Genomic DNA, 23,169 nt, shown 5'->3' with positions numbered 1-23,169 from the left:
AATTGTATTAAGCTGTTCGAAATTTTTAAATTAGTAATGCTGTTTCCAACCAACCACGGAGCGAGGATTTCTAGTTAGACATTGGTTAATTATTTTAAATTGTTTGAAAAACTGGCTAGTAAATTCATAATCTAGTATATTTTCGAGCTCACACAGTCACACACTAGCAACCCTTATGACCAAGTATGACCGACCTTTTTTGTCATGGTGTAAGCCGTTTAAAAACGGATGAAACGTCAGCCGAGGCATCAATTGTAGGATCATTTTAAAAAGACATTTTCATTTTGAATTTGAAAATATTGATTTATTCGAATGAATGAAATAAATTCGAAACGCTTAATCATCGTGCCATTCGTATCCTTACATCTATGGTCTTTTTCTTTCCACCATCATTCATTTTCTTGCTTTAAACAGTGTACGAACCGTAACCTTGATTCACCGTAGCCACCCACCGTAGGTTTACGAATTCAAGGTAGGTACGTGTAAACAAAACACCGAAAGTGTGAAAAACATAAAGTTTCAAAGGCTGCGGAAAAATAATGATAGAACATAGGCCAACTATTTCAGCGTAAGCGAGGCGTGTTGCATGTCGCGCTATAATAATAGCGATTTGCGTAGCTTCTCGTTATACATAAGTATATAACTGTTGGAGCCATTAGGTTGAGCTGATGACAACCGGAAAAAAACTTTCTCTTTGCATGTTTCCACCCATGAAGTCCTCTTTTGAAAGAATGATTGGCAAATTTGCGTTTCCAAATGAACTGTTGAAAGCCGTCCCACTGTGTTGGAGTAGTTTTATGGATTTCTTTTAGAGGACTCTCTTTATGTCCATCAGCCATCAATTCTGCAAATGATCAATCCTGAAAGCTTCTGATTAAGCTTAGTACAGGGTAAGCTCAGTACACTAGAATTACATTAGGTATATTTAGTGCAGTGCCTTGAAAATCGTACCAGCGCGATGAAAAGGTTGAGCTGTAAAACATTTAACTCTGTTTTTTCTTTATTACTCACGTTTACTGGTAAACTTTGCTATTTCGCATAAGGAACATTGAGTAAGGCACAACAATTTATGTGTAAACCCCGTCCGTCGAATGCTTTAGTTTGAACATTATTTGTTCAACGTTGTTTATAAAAATATGAGGAAACATTCATATTCAAAAAAGAGAACGAAATTGCGCTTTTGCCATTTCTTAAACGATGCAAAACAACCGCGCTAACGAATCACATGAACGGCATCAAACAGTACTTATCTAAAACTCAGATAAGATATTGCAACTGGCTTAGTGCGTCCGTTGCTTACAATGTTTCTACACGGAATGTCCGTGATCAGTCTATGATTTTTTTGTAACTCCATCCGGGTAAAGTTAACAAAAGCTTCGCGTTTTATGCGAAAAAGTTTGCGTGTGGGCTACAATGCGCTCGGATATTTATATTTAGCACTTCCTAAGTATCTTTTCACTCGGTGATTGATACTTCTTAGATTGCTTAAGGTTCAAACATGCGTCATTGATTTCTGGGATTTCAAAAGCAGTTTTTATGCTCAAAACAAGAGATATGTTTACGAACATTTATCGAAATGTGTTCTGACAAACTCGAAGAACATAATGGTAAATTTTCGTGAACACATCTTTTGTTTTGAGCATAAAAACTGTTTTTGAAATCCCAGAAATCAATGACGCGTCTTTGAACCTTAAGTAACTTTACGGTCATACAGTTATCTATAGGATCACTCATCGTTAAAGCTCATTTTTCATGATATAGGCACATAAATTAGGATATTTCTTATTGAAGATACATTTATGCTTTGCTTAGCAGTAAAATAAACTATAAGTTGAAAAGCCGAAAACTAAAATATTGCAAGCAAAAAGAGATTAAATTATAACATGAACTTCGACGGCTATATACCAGGTACCTTTATAAATATGTGAAACCGGTATTTGTCAACAGGCTCTAACTGTCATAGGACAGAAAACTGCAAACACTGAGTTGAACGAAAAACAGCAGGAAAATCACAAGTGAAATGATGATCGTCAGGTACAAAAGAAAGTTATTCTGTCATCGGCTTGCCAACTTTACCAACCGAGAGCCGACGTGGCTCTTGTCGTATCAAGAATTCCTCTCCATTGTCGGTCCTGGGCTACTCGTCGTCCATTCGTTGCGCGTCTCAACACACGCAAGTCGGCTTCAACCTAGTCGAGCCATCGTTGCTTCTCAGATCGGACAGAAACGATCGAAGCGATGATTGAAGCCCGCAGAATTGTCTCAGCCCTGCCAACAGGTTATTCTAACTAAACATAAAGTTATTTCTATTCCAGTTTGTCCTAGAAACTGAAGATTTTCTGAATAGCTTCACTGATATCGCACATTTATTCTATTACGCAATATTCTTAATTATTTGGCGCATACAAGCAAGAAATTGGACCTACTTTGCTCTTCGCAAAACGCTACGATCAAGAAGCATACGCCGTCGTACGAAGCAGACAATGTACAAAACCCTTATTTAACCGGTAGTTCTTTACGGACTTGAAGCTGTGACATCGCTCAAGGTGGAAATACGCGCCCTTGTCGTGTTTGACCGGAAGATGCTACAGATGATATTTGGTGGAGTACAAATTGAAAGCAGAGAGTGGCAGAAGCGCATAAATCACGAACTAAAAGCATTGCTCGGGGAGATTCATCGTACAGCTGACGAAAGTCGGTAGGCTACGGTGGGATGGACACGTCGAAGATGCCGGAAGACAGTTCTCTTCCCCGACCCCATCAGCACCAGGAACAGAGGGGTTCAACGTGCAAGATGACTCGATCAAATTTGCGACTTCTGAGACAAATGGGAAATTGGCGACGAGTAGCCCATGGAGTGGAACGAGTTGAATGGAGACGGCTGCTTGGAAAACACGAGGCACTCTGGTTCAATCAAGAAATTAAGTTTACTCTACGCTTCAAAAGTTTTACCAGCGATTCTGGCTTCTTGAGTTATTATTTGATCATGCAAAAAAAATACCGAAAATACCGGTTTTTGATCGTGGAAAAACCGGTAATTCGGTATTGGAAAATAGCCCGGTAATACCGGTAAAATCGGTATAGCATCCCTACCTACCACAGCGGTAAGTGGTCTCAAACCATCATAAAATAAATTCATGCCTCCTAAATCCCCCATTTGCCAAATTTGGTTCCATTTGCTTGATTATTCTCGAGTAATGCAGAAATTTGTATTTCATTTGTATTTTATTTGTATGGGAGGCTCCCCTCCTAAAGTGGGGAGTGGTTCTAATTCACCATAGAAAAAATTCTCGCCTCCAAATTTGGTTAAATTTGCTTGATCAGTTCTAGAGATATGAGGAAATTTGTATTTCATTTGTATGGGAGCCCTCGTTTTAGGAGAAGGGCTCTCTAACCATCATAAGAACCTTTCTCGACCCCAAAAACCACTGCATACAAATTTTCACGCCAATCGGTTCAGTAATTTTCGATTCTATAAGGAACATACAAACAGACAGACAGACAGAAATCCATTTTTATAGGTAAAGATAGATAAATTTCATGGAGTTCAGTCGGTACGTTTAGTGTTAACAACCAACAGTGAAATCGACACCGACTCTTAGGAACTTTGCTTCACGGCATCCATTAGATTAGTTCACACTATAGAACAAGCTATTCACAGCACCATTGCGAGGGATCTTCGTTGTGTAAAAATAACGTAGAACAAAGTATACCAAGTATCCGCTTTTTTGTCAGAAATATCTGTATGATTTCCTATAAAAACAAAACACCTTGCATGTCTGTTGCTGCGAGAGCAGCTTCATTTTTTTAAATTTTGCCTCAAAACATGAAAAATTAAAAAAAAAATGATCAGGTGGATTATATCGGGTTTCATTCCAAGTCTCGATTCTACAGACTTTTCCGCTAATTTTGATACTAATTTTGTAAGTGACGTTGTAGCGTCGTTTTATTACGACGAGTTTATTCCGCTTCGCATTGGAATACTTAAGTGTATGATCGTTTTTCATCCACTTTCCGCGGTCGTATCATTACAAAATTAGTATCAAAATAAGCGGAAAAGTCTGTAAAATTGTAAATTTGAAATAAAAACTGTGTTTTTTTCAAAACTTTATGCCGTTTATGTCCTCTTAAAGCCACATCGACATGACACGTCCCAACAATGTATGACTTGAATAATTAAAAAGTTATTGACCTCAAATTGCATTTCGCCCTATTCCTTTTCAACACAAATTATGTGACCGGACGACACCTTCCGATGAATGAAACACTCGAGTGCTTAATGTGGTGTGGACGACGGAAGAGTTGCTTACACACAAATAGTGGAAACAAAATTATAATGCCGAAGGTCGTGGTATATATTTATTCATTTATTGAATCAGTACCTAGGACTAGCGACGTTTAGAGAGTAAAAGCTAAACAGCGCTACAAGCACTGCAAACTGGCCCAAAGTCAACCTTCGGCAGTTAACGTATAGCGGAGCAAGCATGAATGTGGGTTAATCACATTCGCTGCTGCCCAGGTTGATATTGAATTTTGGGTATATGTACGTACAATGGATTTGCTATTGATGGTCTGACTAACGAACACGAAAAAGTAGTGCAAGTTTAATGAGCTCTGCTCATACAACAGTTATGTACTAATAAATTGTTTGCTTAGAATAATTTTTGCTTGGTTCTTTTTCATCGAAGTGAATGTCACTCAAAAAGCATCAATTGTTCATGTTACGCAGAATACCTAAACTTCAATTATCGATTTCATATTTCATATGATATGTATGTACAACGTAAGGAATCGGTTTCATCTCTGCAAAATAGGCTTCGCTTACATCACACATAAAATATTCTAGAATTGTTGTGACAAGGTTTAAAATTTGCCTTGTAAGAGAATCTTATCTACCTTAATATGGTAATAATGTCACCCCTTAAATGGTTATGAAAGCAGTAATGATCCATCCATCCCGAAAACGTCTTGAATGATTAAATCTTATGACAGATCTCGATAGTAGTGGTAACACATTCCACAAGCAAGCTCTAAAATTGCATCAAAAGTCGAAAGACAATCTAAAGCCATAAGGTAGTTATTAAAGTAAAACTTACGCAATTAGAAAAAACAAACAATTTATTATTTTAAAGCAAATACGCAGTTACGATACGAATGTTTCAATAATATATGTGGTGATTTTGTAACGTTGAAAAATGAAATCACATGTGATATAACGGTGTATTACAGCTACAAGCACCGATGGAAGCAACTCTATGAATTTATCTTCATCAACATCAACAAAGCGCCATACACTAACAAATTGTTTTTGATTTAATTATTTTCTCTCTTTTGCTGCTGCCGTTCAAATGAATGCTCTTCAGATGTCTTATCGGTGCACTCGAAGGTATTTAAGGATGGTTGTACCATGAGCAGACTTATTTATAAGCTATTGCAGATGGTAATGTTTAAAACGACGTACTCCATCGACAATAACATTAAAAAATTTAAATATTGTATATATTATTGTTGTTGACAAACACAAATATTGTTGACAAACGAAGCAGATACATAAACACCAATTGATACATTTCAACTAACAATAATAGAAGAATAAACGAGGTATTGTTAAATCTTGTATTACTATAAAACAAGTTTAAAAGTCCAATATTAAAATACTAAAGTCTAATATACTAACATGCTGCAAATACCAACGAAAATTTTTATTCATGTTCCTCAACAAACGTAACCAAAACGTTATTTGTATTCCAATCATTTTCTATTGAAAATCCAACATACATTCGGTTACCTACGTATGAGTGATCATATCGGCGTATACATAACCATAATTAGGGAAAATCGGAGAGAGACGACTTTCTCTAAACAAAAGACGTACCGCATAAATTGTGCCTTCTGCTGAACTAGATAAATATGCGAAAAAGATATGCAGTTGTTAACGCAGTTCATGTAGCGTACAGTAGCCTTTTCTATGCCGATGAATATTTACCAGTTTTTGATTTCCGTCAGGTAAACGTAACAGATTTATAACATGCTATTTTTGTCATGTTATATGTTCGAATCCCGGCTGGGAGAGGCTGTTAGAGTCAATAGGATCGTAGCACTGACCCCCAGGCTTGGCATACAATTTTCGCTTTGATTTTGCTCTTTTGATTACTGCTCCTCAGTCAAGCAGAACTTGAAAAAGTGGTGTATGGGGCATTTGTAGAACTAGTAATTATCTATAATATTGCTAAAGAAAGTGAAGTTTTATCTTTAGTATTTACGGCGCTGTACGGCAGCAATGTCGTTGGTAGCAAAAAGAGCGCTCTTTTTGCTACCAAGGGAATAGCAGCCTTATAGCGCCATAAATACAAAATGCACAGTAATGCTTACTTCAGCGATATTGTAGATAATAACAAATTCTACAAACGCCCCATACATCACTTTTTCACATTTTGCTTGGCTGAGATGCAGTAATCTAAAGAGCAAAATCGAAGCGTAAAGTGTATGCCAAGCCTGCTGACCCCGCACTGTCCTGTATTCTAACAGCTGGTTGCGAAGGCTGTCGTATAAAAACAGAAGGTCAAATTTCGATAACGGAATTAGCACCCAGGCTTTGGCTTTGATATGTTAGTGAAAAAAATAGACATTCTAACTAAACTTCTTTAAAATAATGCCCGATTTATAACAGCTCTGATAAAGATTACTTATATTTAATTCGTAATACATTTTGGTAAAGACTAACTATCATACATTTTAGGACGTGACGCAGCGTAGTTAATTTTCTTTCAAATTCGTGGTGATAGTTGGACCACACGATTTGTAAAACTTTTATAATCGGAACCTATACTTCTTCTTCTTAGGTTGGTAAATGGCGGGCTAATGCGTAAAACAGACCCCATAGTGGTCCTCAGCTTCTTATCCAGTAACTCCTATCCCTACCGCCACGTTGTACCAGCCGGAATGCGAGCAACCTTAGCGGAAGTCGTGTAACCAATCCCGGTGGAAACTAGGGTCGTATACCAATAGAAACGAGGAGGCAGAGTGTTGTATCGACACTATAAGATGGCGGCCCCATCACGAGACGCGGTAGCGTGGCCCTAGTACGGCTACCTATCTAAATTTAACACACTAAAGACAACCAAGGAAACTGTACTCGGGACATTCGGCATGGACAAAGGCGACGAAATAAGGACATGGTTGTTACCTGGAACTGCAGATCGCTAAATTTCGTTGGTGGCGATAGGGTGCTACTCGATCAGTTAGAGCTCCGAAAGCTCGGCATCGTGACACGGCGGTAAAGCACAATTTTACCAGAGTGGTACAGCAACCAAGGAGCTGGGAACGGGCTTTGTAGGGATGGGCAAAATGCAGGATCGCGTAATTGACTGGAAAACGATCAACGAGAGGATGTGCCTGTGCAGGATAAAAGGCCGTTTCTTCAACTACACCATCATGAACATGCATTGTCCACACGAAGGTAGATCCGAGGACGAGAAAGAAGCGTTCTATGTGCAGCTGGAGGCAACGTACGATAGCTGCACGCCACAGGACATCAAGAACGTCAACGGAAATATGAACGCCCAGGTCGGCAGGAAAGTAAAGACCGGTGGTCGGGCCCCAAGGGCTGCACATTGACACGAAGGATAACGGCCTGCGATTCATCAACTTTGCAGCTTCCCGAGGATTGGTGATCAAAAGCACTTTCTTTCTACGCAAAAATATCCACAAAGCCTTGGATATCATCTGACCAACGAACCTTGAACCAAATCAACCATATTCTCATCGAGGGTCGGTTTCCTCGAGCATTACTAACGTACGCGGTGGGGATATCGACTCGGACCGTTACCTAGTAGCAGTACATGTGCGCTCAAAACTATTGACGGTTTATACCTCGCGACAAAGTCGCCTTCCTGGGTTAGACAATTAGACAACCCGTGAGTTGCCGAAAGCTGCGAGCGCGTACTTGATGTACACACTTAAAAAAGTGCCGAAGTCAGCAAAATTTTGCCGAGATTTGGACAGCCGAGTGTTCGGTAAAATTTTTTATGATGCCAAAAGTTAGTAAAGATCCGTAAACGTCGATTTGCAAAACTGAAATTTTCACCAACCGCTCGGCTGTCCAAATCTCGGCAAATTTTGCTGAGTTTTTTAAGTGTGTAGCTCTCACTTCCTCACTTGTGAAGCTAGATGCTTCGACTCGCGAAATCGGATGGAGTATGATACGCTCGGTCGTTAATGAGGCTGCAACCAAGGTGCTAAGTGAGAAAACCTCGAGCGCACCAAATGATTGCTTTGGCGGAAAATGCTAATAAGCGATGGAGGCAAAAAAAAGCTTGGAGAAACTATCTAAGCATATCCACGGGGGAGAGTGCGGCCCAAAAAGGAGGAAAGAGATCGTGAGGAGCTGGGACAACTATTCCGGCTAATGACACGCGCATGTTTTACGAGAAGGTGAACCAAACTCGTGAAGACTACACACTAGAGTGCAGTGGCGACTCGTGGGGGTTTAGCTTACCTGTTCAACCAGCGAAAAATACACATTAATATGCAGGTTTTTTTTATTATCGAGTTTCTATATTTTAATCATAAATGAATAAATGTAAATGTAAATAAAACAAACATTAGGGGTTTTCACCGTAGCGCTTGCCATGTTGCGTAAACGGTGTATTTCGTGTATATACTGCCGCAATTCGCATTGCAGTTCCAGTTTCTATGGAGATGGAACTGTTATGCGAGTAGCGGCAGTATAAATACGCAATACTCCGTATTCGCAACATAGCTATCGCTACGTGAATATCCCTATTTATTTAAATAGCAACGGAATACGACGGTTTACTTTACCAGCAAACTCGTCTCTGAATTTTAATTACGAACCGAAAACTTCTCGTTCAATTTACCTTTTGAAACAAATTCAAGAACTACCACCTTACTGCGATGCGCGCACAAGCCCACCTCACACGCAACACAAGCAACAAGCAATATGCGTAAGTTGTTCAATGCTAAAGATGAACGAGTTATTGAGAAAGTTTTGCGAATAATACATGCCAACCGCGCTCTTTTCAAATCCCCTTCGTACCAACACATTGTTCCTGGTGTTAATCTCTAAAGCAACGTTCAAACGTCATGTTGAACGTTTTGCTCATTAGCTTCCTAACTAAATAAAAAATGGAATCAAAGCGTAGGCCATAGGGATATGTGGTAGTAAGTTGTTCAATGCTGAAGATGAACGAGACAATAAAGCGCCCGCGCTTTTGAGTAAAAGCTGTGTCACATTCTCTTTTTACCTCCTTCGTACCAACACATTGTTCCTGGTACTAATTCAGTATCAAGAATCAATACCAGGAATAATGCGTTGGTATGCTTGTGCATTGAGATTTCTGAAGCAACGTTCAAATGTCGAGTTGAACGGTTTGCTCATCAGCTTCGTAACGAAATTAAATTCGTATTGCATTGCATATGCGTCGGTGCAAACGAAATTTTGTCGGGCTGAATTTTGTTTGCCTGTTCTATGAACAGGTTGAACATGCGGACGAGTCGCCACTGCTAGAGTGTCCCAAAATAGCACTATGTCAGAAAACCCGGGGGCTCACCCCTCAAATGATAGCTTAAGGTGTCACAACAAAACTTTTATATGACGTCCATATTGGTTTATGCGATTTAGGGGTCGCACATTTGAGTTTTATGCAAAAATGGCATTTTTAGAAGTAAATTCAAAAAATTATTTTTAGACATGTTAAAGTAGATGAAACAAGATACTTAACTATTTTTCATAATCATTGACATTATCACATCATTGATATGATACATTGATGGTGACACGTCTGGAGTCATACTTAGTTACAGAAATTTATTGAATTCGGCAAAATTTTGAAATTTTCGAAATTTCATTTAAATAAACGTCAAAACAGGGTATCGAACAGTATCTCAGAGCAACGTAGCTATACTGTATAGATGGGAAATTTTCTGACAAACATCTTTGCAGAAGAAAGTATGGACTTTTGTTCAAATCACACTGAGATATTCACGATTTTATGAGGGCGGAACGAAACATATTTCTGTAATTTTCAAAATTTAGCAGGTTTATGTGAAAGAGATAAATGACAAAACTTGAACTATTTATTCTAAACGTCACCTACGTTTTGGATAAGAGGAAATATGCACCTTCCTCAGAATTTGGCACCATTTAGGCTCAAGAATCACTTTTAAAAAGGGTGCATTTATTTTATTAGGTACGATGTGTGAAAAATCGTAACATGAACACTAAGTAGGTTTGCTCCAAAATGATGTCTAAGCGTTAGTTATAGAAGATTGATGCGACCCCTAAATCGCGTCAACCAATGTTGACGCCATATAAAAGTTTTGTTATGACGCCCTAAGCTATCATTTGAGGGGGAGCCCGCGGGTTTTCTGATATAGTGCTATTTTGGGACACTCTACTACATACCTAAACCTGACATGTGTAGGGACGAGGGAGGGGATCTAATCACAAACGATCATGAAGTGGTTAACAGGTGGAGCATTTCTTCCATGAGCAACTCAATGGCGATATGACAGAAAGAGACGCAACAGAAGTTAACCTAGGAGTACCTACAAACGATAACAGCGTACTGACTATAAGATGCAGCCCGACCGACTTCCGGCAGAACTCTACACAAATGGCTAAGAACCGCTAGCAACAGCACTTAACTGTATTCTTTCAAGGATTTAGGAGGAGAAGGAGAAACTAGTGGAGGAGTGGATGAAAGGTGTAGTCTGTCCCAGCTACAAAAAGGGCGATCGGCTCAGCAATTTAGCTACTACCATCGCATTACGCTGGTCAACGTCGCCTACAAGGTGCTCTCCTAGATTTTATTGCGTCATCTATCGTCAATAGCAAAAAAATCGTAGGGCAGTATCAGGCCTTTATGGAGGCCCGTGCTACTACGGATCAAATGTTTACTTTCCGAAATCCCCCAGAAACGTCGGGAGTACAACGTGCCCACGCATCGTATTTCCGTGGATTTCAGAGCAGCATTTTCCCGTTGGAGACGATACAGCAGCATACGATAGAGTCGATCCTGTAAGTTATTCAAGATCGCTATTGAAGGTGTAATCAGGCGAACGGGCATCAAAACGAGAAGAGAAGCCAACTCCTAGCCTAAATAGCCTAGCCGTTTGCCTCCCACGGACAGTGATGGCGGTGTACTGGAAGTGGTTGATGAGTTCGTATATATGAAATCTCTGGTCTTCGCCGACAATAATACGAGTAAGAAGATTCAACGACGCATTCAGGCTAGAAATCGTGCCTACTTTTCTCTCCGCAAGCCGCTTCGATCAAGGAGCATACGTCGTCGCACAAACCTGACGATGCACAAAAGGCCAATAAGACAGGTAGTCTACTACAGACTTGAGACAGTAATTTGGCTCACAGAAGACATACGTGCACTTGCCGTATTTGAACGAAAGGTGTTGCGGACGATTTTTGGCGAATAGCGGAGAGTAGGCTAGGCGTATGAACCACGAGTTGCAGGCATTACTAGGAGAGATTCCCATCGTATACCTGGCGAAAGTTTGGAGACTACGGTGGCCCGGCCATGTCGCCAGGATGCCAGATGACTGTGCAATGAAATCCGTTCTCTTCAAGAGCCCCACCGGCACGAGTCGTTGAAGAGAGAGAGCGTCATTTGGTTTGTTGATGACCTAACAAAGCTTCAGATCATCAGCGTGAAAATTTAATAACAATCCAGGATCAAGTTTGCATCATTCATGTATAACAGGAAAAGAAACGGACCAAGATGGCTGCCTTGTGGAAATTCGGACTTAACTTGAAACGAAGACGAAACATAATCTTCTACCTTAACGGACATATTTCGTCCGATTCCGATCAGGTAAGAACGCAGCTAAAAGTATATGCTACCATAAATTTCCAATCTCTCGAATTTAGCCAGTGCAATTTCGTGATCCATTTTGTCAAATGCAGCCGACAGATCAGTATAAATGGTGTCTACTTGCGAGCCTTTCTCCATATGGCGAGTGACAAAAAAGGGAATGTCACATGGTTGGTGGTAGTTGATCGCTTTGGGACGAAACCATAATGATCTGACGAGATGTATGGGACGAGAGGTAGCATAATAAAGACTTTTACTAAACGAAACTATAACAATACAGGTGGATCAGCATTGGTGTTGAAAAGTAATAAATGTAGTATCTAATAAACAAGCACATACATACGATTGAGATGTTAATCAATAGCGCGATAGCAAGGAAAGTTGCGGTGCGTCTGAACCTGAGACTGAAACTTAAAAAGTTTCATTTTTCGGAACGAAATTACACCACTACACTACTTTGCTGTGAAAATGGTAAAATTCACGCATAATTATCAGTAACGGGAATTAGTGGCAAACAAAATTTAAATCTACGGGCTCGAAAACATTTTCACTAGGTAGTAGTCATTACCATAGCAATATTATTTACGCCCCTGTCGTAAAAAATTGGCTCACGTCATCCATCCTAAGCAACTTCGACAAACGGTGCTACAACGCTAGATATAATTTTTATCGCACTGAAGCGTATCACGTGATTGTGCGGTTAGTGGTGCAAAGTAAAAGTGATCAGATAACTATACCTCAGCATCGATGAGTCTCTCACTTCAAAATTGCCGACTTTACTATAGGTGGTGGATTGCGTGTTGTGTTACTATGCTGTTAACAGCTGAGTTTGTTTAATGCATTACTGTATAAATGCACATAAATTCGTGTCTGATAAATCAAGGAGCTCTACTGGGATGTATACAATAATTGATACCGCTATTTCCAATCGTACACTTCCGCACTCGAAGAAGCCAGTTACTATTTTGTAATAAGTCATGCACAAAGATACTATGTCTAGTCCTTTTTCAAAGATTTTTGAGGAAACTTAACCAAATTTTATGGCCGATCCATGTGAGCGACATGAATGTCTCGTAAAATGAATTGTATTGAATCATTTAACTGAGTACTTTGTACTTTGGGTCATGAACATTCAAACCGGATTCAAATCGATATTCAGATGACAAATTAAAATTAATATAGATGCATTTTTCATACATTTATTCTTGAATAACCCACACACCGGATAAGCGGAAGTTTCAATGCATTTATTACAGCACCGTGTAAATGTATCTAACAAGGTGTCCATTTTTGAAACATGAATTGCGCAGTCAACGAAAAAGGATCGCTGACGTCTATATAAGATTACGACCACTGAAATGTCATATAGCGAGTATACGAAATGAAATACAAAGTCGCAATGATATGAATTTGACTGGATTGAAAATAGTCATAGTGAAAATCCGTTATAATTTTTGCGCCTAATAACCAGTGACTGACAAAATTCGTCAATTACGCCTCAATATATTAATAATCTTAGCTTTCCGCGTTCTTACTCATCAGAGCTCTGTCACCGGAGCTTTTTAAGTACATACAGTAATTTGAATTAAGTTTTGGTAAGATGACTCAAAGCTTATTGAGTCTCGAATGAGATGTTACTGCTTGCCGAGTTTCGATTGCTTATTCTGTTTCATTCGCCATACGGAAGGTGTTTGTTTTGTTCATCTTTGTAACATATCGATAGTCAAAATATTAGATTCGATAGTACTATTACAGTAAACTACTATTGTGAAAGTTGAACGTGGCAACTAGCACTAATGACTGTCACACGCTAGAGCGCTTTTATCTTATTGGGAGCAGCTTTATTACATGCTACACGACATCGATTACGAAACGAGTAATACGAATAATGCGTGACTGGAAACAAGTGCATTTCTAAACATATATTATGTCATACCTCAACGCTAACACCTCCACTCCTCGCATGCGCCGAATGATGGAAACGTCGCTAAGTTCACTTCCCCTGTGGAGTAGATAAATGAAAGCATAAAGAGGAAATTAAAAAAAAAACGAAATGTTAGATTTTTTTATAGCAGTACCTAAGAAAAAATAACAACTTTTACTTTATAAAGGGTTAAGATTATGTTAAATCATAGCACTCATAAATTATATAAATTAAATGCCAACATGATGTCAGAGGAAGCGTAGTAGGAAACAATTGTCATGGGAAAATTAAACCATTTTGTCTGTTGACACATAAAATTGTCATATCACATTTTCATTTAAAATGAAATCTCCACGTCTTCGAAACATAACTTATTTATCATTGTGTCTGCTAGTTTACACCACGTTTACTGACAGATTTATTTATTTATTTATTTATTAAGTCGACATCAACAGACTATAGTCCCAATGATGGATAAGTAGCTTAATCTAACACACACTGTCAAGAAATTACAATTACAAACACTAACAATTTTCTTAGTCGTCATTTGTTGAAAAAAACATAGAGAAGTTACGACGGACCGTTTCACGTGACAAATTAAAATCAAAAGCGAATGCAACCCGATTGAAAACTCGCTGTATACCAGTCAATGAGCTGTTTCGTCCGTAGTTGGTGCGTTGAAAAGGTACCCTCAGCATTGAGTTGTTCCGCAGTGCCCTAGGACGCACGTTTAGATCAATCGCCCCAAGAATAGCAGGACAATCAATTCTTCCCTGCAACCTGTCGACAGCAAATAGAGCTCTTGCGATGTTCCTTCGTGTCTGTAGTGTCTCCAAATGTATTATTCGACAACGACTTTCATAACTCGGCAACTGGAACGGATTTCGCCATGGTAGACGACGGAGAGCAAAGCGGCGTTGAACTGATTCAATCCTTTGCATCCCGTTTTGGTAATATGGATGCCAGACAACGGAACCGTACTCAAGAGTCGAACGGACGAGTCCACAGTATAATGCCTTGAGGCAATAGACGTCAGTGAAGCTCTTAGCGACGCGGAAGACGAATCCTAATGTTCTGGATGCCTTGTCCACAATGTAAGAAATATGCCGTTTAAACGATAACTGGCTATCTAAAATAACGCCGAGACCCTTTACCTGGTCGACACGTTGGATTTCTGTACCGCGTAGCTTGTAGTTAAAAATAACGGGTTCTCTGATCCGGGCAAAAGAAATAATGGAACACTTCTCAGGATTGACGAGCATGCAGTTCAGATTGCACCAATTCGTAAAAGTCTCAACCTCTTGTTGAAGACAAATTGCATCGTCCTTGGAACGTATCTTCAAGTACATCTTCAAATCGTCGGCGAAGGATAAACGAGGACCTCTGAGTACATAGTTGACATCATTGAAGCACAATAGGAAGATTAACGGTCCCAAATGACTACCTTGTGGGATTCCAGATCTGCTAGTTTACACCACGTTTACTGACAGATGCTTAAACAATAATAAACATGTTCAACAAATTGTTCAGGAAGTGTTCTGTCCACAGCTAATAATCGAAACATCACTCACTCATGCACATATTTGATAGAAATCTAGTCCTTAAAGAGAAATAAGTCATAATTGATTCTGTAAACTTCAAAAGCAGTTTATGAACAAAGTGTTAGAAACAATAGTTCGGTTCATGGAAATATATTCTCTGTGTTTAGATTGGCAAGAAGAATACAGTGAATACAAAACTGCTTTTTTTTGTGAGATTATAGTCACTTTAACAGCTTGGTTCATTCGTGACCTCTGCGGGGTTGGGATTTGAACCGTGGTCCTCGGCGTGAGAGGCGTGAATGCTAACCACTACGCCGGGACTGACCCAGTATCAAAAACTGCTTCGAAATTAGGCTTTCCGATGAAAAATTAATGACTGCTCATTTCCTCTCAAGAGAGATAAAAACGGTGATACAGATCGGACTCGATTATCCGGGTGAACCGGGGTTTTTTTCACCCGGATAATCGAGTCCGACCGACAACCACTTCTGGGCCTACAGCAGCGTTGCCAATCTTCCAGATTTGTCTGGATCTTCTAGACTTTTTTATGCCTAGCCAAACAAAAAAAGCTGTTTTCTGTTTTTGTCCCCGTCCTAAATTGGTGCCAGATTTTTTCTAGATCTTTTTATTCTCGTTATCCAGATTTTCGACCGATTTTCAACGCTGCTCTCAGTGTGTTCAGGAAATATTTTCTTCATTCCTATGCGTGTGTAAATTTTCCTCTTTATACTTCTATTATTATTACCACCAGGTTATTGATCGTTGTTCGGCAGAAGTGATATCCCAAGAAACAATTAGTGTTTTATTGCACTTTTATTGTGGTTTATATGGTCAATTGTATTCAGTAAACCCTTTGTCAGTCCGTAAATTGTTATTTGAGGTAAAACAAATACAATAAACTTCTATGCTTAGGTAACCCTTTTTCTGAATACCTGCAAATTCCTATCTTTCTTTTTATATTTCTATGTTGCTGTAAATGTGCACATAATCATAAAATTTTACGTTTTACAGTTACGTTAAGAAATTTCGATCATAATCTTTGATATCTCAATCATAAGTACGCTACAGACTGAATGCTTGGAGTTCATCGAGGACCTTTCACAAAATTACCAGTCGTGAATCGTCTCTCTTGAAAACGAAATTGGTGGGAGCGAACGATTAGACCGGGAGTGAGCAGCCTTACACCGAGTTGAATGAAGATGATTTCTGTGAACGGCACAGATCAACGGGTCTTTATCCGTTCGTCTTAAGAAGAAGAAGATTCCATCAAACTGCATTGCCAGTGATTCCGGCATAATGATTTGGATTTGTCACTATCTGGAACTTTGTGTCAAACCTCCCACTGAGTGTAGCTAAAAGTTGCGCATAGTGTCTCTCGCACTGTAGCCATGATCGTTGATCAAAACTACTGAATAGCGCACCTTACAACACAGTTGCACCATTCATCTCTGAGAGTACGGTTTCATGAGGAACCGGTCAACAATCACTAATCTGATGTGCTACGTTTTTACTTTATCCAGAGGAATCGAAGCAAAACGACAACTGAACTCGGTGTACGTCGACTTGGCAAAAGCCTTCGATACTATACCATACGTTCTGATTATCGCCAAGTTGAACCACATGGGTCTTCCGGATTGGATTACAGAATGGCTCAGTTCATATCTGACGGACCACACGGCACTGGTTGTAGTGGATTCCGCTCGATCTTGAAAGTTTTTATTCCTTCCGGCGTACCCCACGGAAGCGTGCTCGGGCCATTGCTCTTCAATCTTCTCGTAAACGACTTCTGTGCAATTATGTCATCTCCCGTACTTTTGTTCGGCGATGTTTTCGAACTGCTTAGAACTGCAAGTGAATCTAAACAATCTATTAATTTGGTGTGACAATAACGACATGCGCATCAACTTTAAAATATGTAAAAGGGTAACATTCACTCGAGGCTACAATGATGTGCACTATCAATACGCATTTGGGCTAGATATTGTAGACCGCGTTTACTCAATTTGCGACTTGGGTGTCACAATTAACTTGAAAGACGAATTCATCGAGCATATTGGAATTATCACTGCGAAGGTATTCTCCACACTGGGATTCATTCCTCGTCATGCTTCCAGCTCTACCGACATTTACGCTCTTCGTTTTATTTATTAATTTCTCCTCAGTTTTCGCGACAAAATTGTTAGAGTAGATCTTACGCTTCAGGTTTGCCCAGAAATTCTCGATGGGACGCAGCTGGGGGACGTTGGGCGGGTAAGTCGACTTCGATATTAAGCCGCTCCATCTTCTCCAACAATCGCATCGAGTAATAGGCCGATCCGGCCAGAACATCGCGTCTCCGCCCTTATGATATTTCTTGTTGAACGACTTCCGGCAGGCACGCACTTCGTACTATAAATTTCCCTTTTCACGGCCAATCCGGAGCGAAAGAGGAGCGGCTTTGACATCCCCTTCCCGCTGATTGTCAGCCAGAGCAGCACCTTCTTAGGGAACTTGGTGTGTAAAATGAATTTCACCTCGGAGCTCACTTCCTTCGTGCGCGAAGTAAATTACGAAGTGCCCTGCCAGTCATTGCCATCCAGGGTGAGATAGGTCTCGTCGTCCATCACCACCGCCACGTCGTGATTCGCCTGAAAATCGTCCTGACCATCTTGTTCAGCATCTTTTGGAGCTTCTTGTTGCTCAGGGTTGTCGACCGTCCGAAGGGGACTTTTTTTCGATGCTCTGATTGTTGTCCAATAGTGCCAAGATGTTGTAGATGCCGGAACGGGCGTATCCGGTGTCCACAAAGTGCCGCATGATGTCCGTGTTCTTTGAACGCGCACACTTCTGGACGGAGTAAGCTTCTCTGTTTTAGCCATCACGGTTAGAGTTCGACTGATAGGTCTGAGGATTTTTTTTGCAAATATGCTCCTTTTTTAACGCGTAGGGAAATCTGCTCAGCACCGCAGAAGATACGGTACTATCAGACACCTGAGAAGACAACTCAGGGAGTGGGGTTTGGTATCCCGACCCCCCTAATGGGGCGTGAGGACCCAGACCCACTAAAACCCTACTCGATTCTCCAGCCTAAATCCTTCCTGGCACCACCTTATCGGTATTATTTTAGGGACGCACCCTCTTAGATAACTACTGGACTATGGTAGTTGGACTATTTACTCGCCGTTGATCGGCTCTTCAGCGGTTTTGTAGTTCAAGTACAATCTGGGTAGCAGCCGCATTGACCGCTCCCCAGACGTCCGAGCTAGAACACATCCTTTGGACTAAGTTGTCCGGCGTAGTGTCCTGGCCGCTTACTGCCTGCATGTTGCATCTCGCGCCCACGAAACGAGGGCATATGAAGAAAACATGTTCTGCAGTTTCTTCAACATCCACGCATTTGGGACACGCGGGGGCTCCGCATGCCCGATCTTGTGCAGATACTGTCTAAAACAACCATGCCCTGACAGAATCTGTGTCAGGTAGAAGTTGACTTCGCCGTGGCGCCTGTCGACCCACCCGGTTACTTCCGGAATAAGTCGGTGTGTCCACCGGCCCTTTGTGGAATCAGACCATGCCCGCTGCCATGTGGTCATCGAGGCTGATCTTTTGGTACTCCGTATGCCTCGAGTTCCACGTTGGTTGAAGAACTCAACGTCCTCACTGATGATGATGCCAATAAGCATCATACCCGCTAAGACGCAGACTGCGTCATATAAAATTGTGCGATACGCACTCGCCACTTTCAAGCACATGAGACGATAGGTACTTTCCAGCTTACCTAGGTAGCTTTTGGTTCCTAACGCCAAAAGCCACACCGGTCCGCCATACCTAAGTATGGACTGGACCACGTTGGCTAAAAGCCTTCGATTGCTGCCATATACCGCAGAGCTATTAGACATCATACGAGACAATGCCGAAAAAGCTGTGGAAGTCTTCTTGCAGGCATAGTCGACGTGGCTCCCGAACTTGAGCTTGTCGTCGATCATGACTCCCAGGAGTTTTAAGTCGCGTTGACGAAATAGTTCAGTCCCCGATGCTGATATTTGCTTGCTGCACTGACTTGCGGTTGATCACCACGATAACCTCCGTTTTATGATACTCTAGCTCCAGTTTCCTGGAGCGCATCCAATCTTTGACAATGCTTATAGAGTGGGCAGCCGTCAACTCTCTGATACACCCAAGTAACAATTTGAGTTTTATTACACTCTTATGATGGCATTCAAGACCAAAATTGGTCACGAAAACCACCATAAGAGTACAATCAAACTCACATTGTTGCTTGGGCATTCACCGTAGACTTCCAAGGTGATATCGTCCGCAAAGCCGACAATCACCACGTCTACCGGGAACTTTATCTTCAACACCTCGTCATACATAACGTTCCACAACACCGGACCCAGTATGGAACCTTGCGGAACCCCTGCGGTGATTGGAACGCACTTCTGACGCTCCTCCGTGTTGTAGCATAGCACTCGATTCTGGAAATAATTTTCCAGAATCCTGTACAGCGACACTGGCACTTGGACGTTCCGAAGCGAGTCAGCTATGGAGTCCCAACTAGCGCTATTAAACGCATTTCTCATGTCGAGCGTGACAACTGCGCAATAGCGAACTGTCGCAGTGGCCTTTTAACCCAATGCCCTTCTGGCATACAGAAAAAAAATAGCGGATACCCGTCCTCTTACGCTGGATTGCCACCTTGGCTGTCTTAGTGATAGACAAGATGGCATCCACCGTAGATTTGCCTTTACGGAAGCCGAATTGGTTTCTTGACAGACCGTTTGTACCCTCCGTGTACTGTACGAGTCTGTTAAGGATAACCCTCTCCAGCACCTTGCCGCCAGTATCGAGCAGACAAATCGGCCTATATGACGAGGGGACACCCGGAGGTTTTCCAGGCTTCGGCAATAGGACCAGGTTCAGTCGTTTCCCTCTGTCCGGGAAGCGGCCGGCTTCCAGGCATCTACTCATTACTGCTCCGAATAATTCGGGAGTCTCCAAAATATCCGCTTTAATGGCCAAATTCGGGATTCCGTCTTGTCCCGGCGCTTTGCTCACCTTTAGGGATTTAGCGATCTCAATGAGTTCCAATTAGTTCCGATCTCAATTACCTTCCATGGAAATTTATCAAATCCAATTAAACTGTTTGTTTTTGTCATTACCATCCGAAAAAAGTTCATTTTCTTAACGCATACCTACGTCAAAATAGTGTATTAAAGTTTATTGTAGAGTTAAAAATAGTGTAATAAAGTTTATTGTAAAGTTTTTTCGACAGTCGTGTCTCCTGTGACATTTACACAATGGTGAATATACCACTCGGGACGGTTCATTTGTGGTTTTCAAGTTAGAAACTTGAAACGAATAGAAACTTAACCATTGATACTACGTTCCTTTCATTGATGATGTGATGGTGTTACGCTGACTCCAAATAAGAGCATTCTCTAACACGTTAAACGAAAATACATATATAGTAACTGCTTGAAAAGTAGCTCTCGCGTATTAATATTCCTACGTTTCCGACCACGCAATTTATTCTGCTGATTTTTTATGCTGTTGGCAGAGTTTAATATTTGCTTCCTTGATTTCTGTCCATTCATTTGCGAACGGGAATCCTAATTCAGCGAACGATAGAGAGGTGCCTGAATTTTGTCAAAAATCATATACCGTCAGAATTAATTGATGAAGGAATTGGGATCAAGCATTCATTTGCGAAAATATTTAGAAGGTGAACAGTTGAGTAATCTGTCCACCCCACCGACGTATGTTCGAAGAGACAGAACCGGTTTTGTGTAACGACGCTGTGAATAAAAATAAGCGAAGAGAGAAAATAGTTCTCGGTGTGCTGCATCTAAAAATTCATTCGTTTGTTCGCACGCTCGATAGTTGAGCTATAAAAACATTTGCGTATTATGTTGAACAGAATATGCTTGCACTGGTGATTACGAAGGGACTTAAACAATGCTACTTTTAAGTTTTAACGCTAAATTAGACGCTTCACAAAATCAACTCGTAGCTACTCAATGCAATGTTTAGATGCCAGATACTTTGAGTTAGATTAAAGTTGTGTGTTTGAGCAGACTTGGGCAGACAGCTTGAACTACAACCTTTACAGTTATTCGTCAACTGCACTATCTTTTACATAATCTACGTTTATGCATTAATAACGCATTATAAGAAATATTGGGATACACTGTTTTTTGTGGAGACATATTACGCATTTTTACAAGCGGTAAATTTTAGTGATACATTCCGTTTTCGGAACTTTATTTTATACTTACTTTATCCGATAGACTTAATGTAAGAAAAAATTACGTGGTACGATCCTATTGATTTCAACTCACCAGAAGTCGAGATTTGAACATACAATGACTGGCTTAATACAACAGCGACACTACTCGAGGTCAACTGAAAGACTGTTCAAATGTTACTTTACTTAAAAAGTTTTTTGATGTTGAAAGTTTTCTTTATTAATTCTTTAAACATTGTATGCTATTTTAATTGCATATACAAAATTTATTTATTAATATCAAATTTGCTGCTGTCTGATTTTAGTGCGTTATTAGCACTGACCAGCATTTAAGAATAGAACTAACATTTTCTACATTTGATTTCCACGAGAATTTTAAAATAATTTTCAACATTAAAAATAAAAGATTTATAACCAAATTGTGAAATTGAGCCCTTGGCAGTAGAATATCCATGATAGTCTGTATTTTGACATAGATAAAAAATTATTTATTTAAACTGAAATCCCTTTTTTAGCTTTTTGAGACTATGTATTTTATTGAATAATTATATAATTTTTTGGATTCCCTTATTCAAAAACTCACCAACAATTCAGCTTCTTAATAGCAGCCAAATCCGATTGTTTGGATCTGGCAATAACCATTTCTTCGGTCAGCCTGGCCATTGTTGTGTCTGGTAGTTTACGGATAGTAACTCTGCCGTCAGACACAAAACAAGTCGTTGTTCCACTGCGGCTGTATTTTTGCTAAAGCACCGCTACTGGAGCACTAATTCAATCGAATTTTTATTGAATTGTCTATTTGTTTTGCTCCATTTTTGCATCACCTAGACGATACGATTATCGCTCACTTCGATTCATTTCGCACTTTCATTATATCGGGACTCTGCACTAGTTCCACTTATTTGCCTTTCACTGCATGTTTTCTTCACATGCCTTTTCAACACAAATACTTCAGCCTTGCGCTTTCCGATTTTTTTCTTGTGATTCACTATTTATCAATCGAATTTTCACTTGGTGCAATTTTATTTCCCTTCAGCAATTATTTTATCGATATTCCGGAAACCACATTTACTGAATGTCGTATTCACACGATTTTCATTTGACACGTACAACTGGAACCTTACTGCTTATAGCAAGTAGGTAATCGTTGAAATTTGATAAGAGTGAATTTCTTTGACTATACGTAAAGAAAAAGCTCTTTATTTCTTTTTTTTCTATAAAAACAAAAAGTTGAAGCCGTAGAAGCAGTCAGAGAAATCTTGCAAAAGTTACTGGTCAAGTTTTTTTCCGCCGCAACTCCTCCCTCAAATGTCTAAATCGTAAAACCACACAACCCAAAACACGGCTGCTCCGCAATCACACGACCGACACGTTCGACGTAAAAAAGTACAATAATGATGAAGCATGAAGATTGAAGTTCATAGTGTTTGTTCGTCGTACAAAGAGAACTTGAATGAAACATATAAAAAAAATACTTCTTGCTTTTGCTTCATCAGAAACGAAACATACATACATACGATAAAGCAAAAGAGAAAATCAAATAATTAGAAACAGAAAGGAAGGAAGGGAACTAGTAAAAACGTCAAAATCTTTATAGCTTGGTTTATAGCAAATAAGCAATGTTGCCAG

At 40.1% G+C, this 23,169-nt stretch overlaps 1 protein-coding gene across 3 annotated transcripts in view; it reads right to left on the bottom strand.

Annotated features, from left to right (window-relative positions):
• Positions 1 to 22,913, bottom strand: part of LOC128733559 (uncharacterized) — a 39,529-nt gene extending 16,616 nt beyond the window's left edge. For all 3 annotated transcript variants that reach the window (XM_053827216.1, XM_053827217.1, XM_053827218.1), the window contains exons 1-2: positions 22,124 to 22,913; positions 13,786 to 13,851 (exon numbers count right to left, since the gene is read on the bottom strand). In XM_053827216.1, the coding sequence (XP_053683191.1) occupies positions 13,786 to 13,851; positions 22,124 to 22,203 (146 nt within the window). In that variant the 5' untranslated portion in view covers positions 22,204 to 22,913. The remainder of the gene's footprint in view (positions 1 to 13,785; positions 13,852 to 22,123) is intronic.
• Positions 22,914 to 23,169: the final 256 nt, after the last annotated feature.

Source organism: Sabethes cyaneus, chromosome 2 (genome assembly GCF_943734655.1).
Source record: "Sabethes cyaneus chromosome 2, idSabCyanKW18_F2, whole genome shotgun sequence".
In the NCBI taxonomy this organism is placed as follows: Eukaryota; Metazoa; Arthropoda; class Insecta; order Diptera; family Culicidae; genus Sabethes; species Sabethes cyaneus.
Note: the sequence above shows the minus strand (reverse complement) of the source record. Positions and strands in the feature narration are given on the sequence as shown.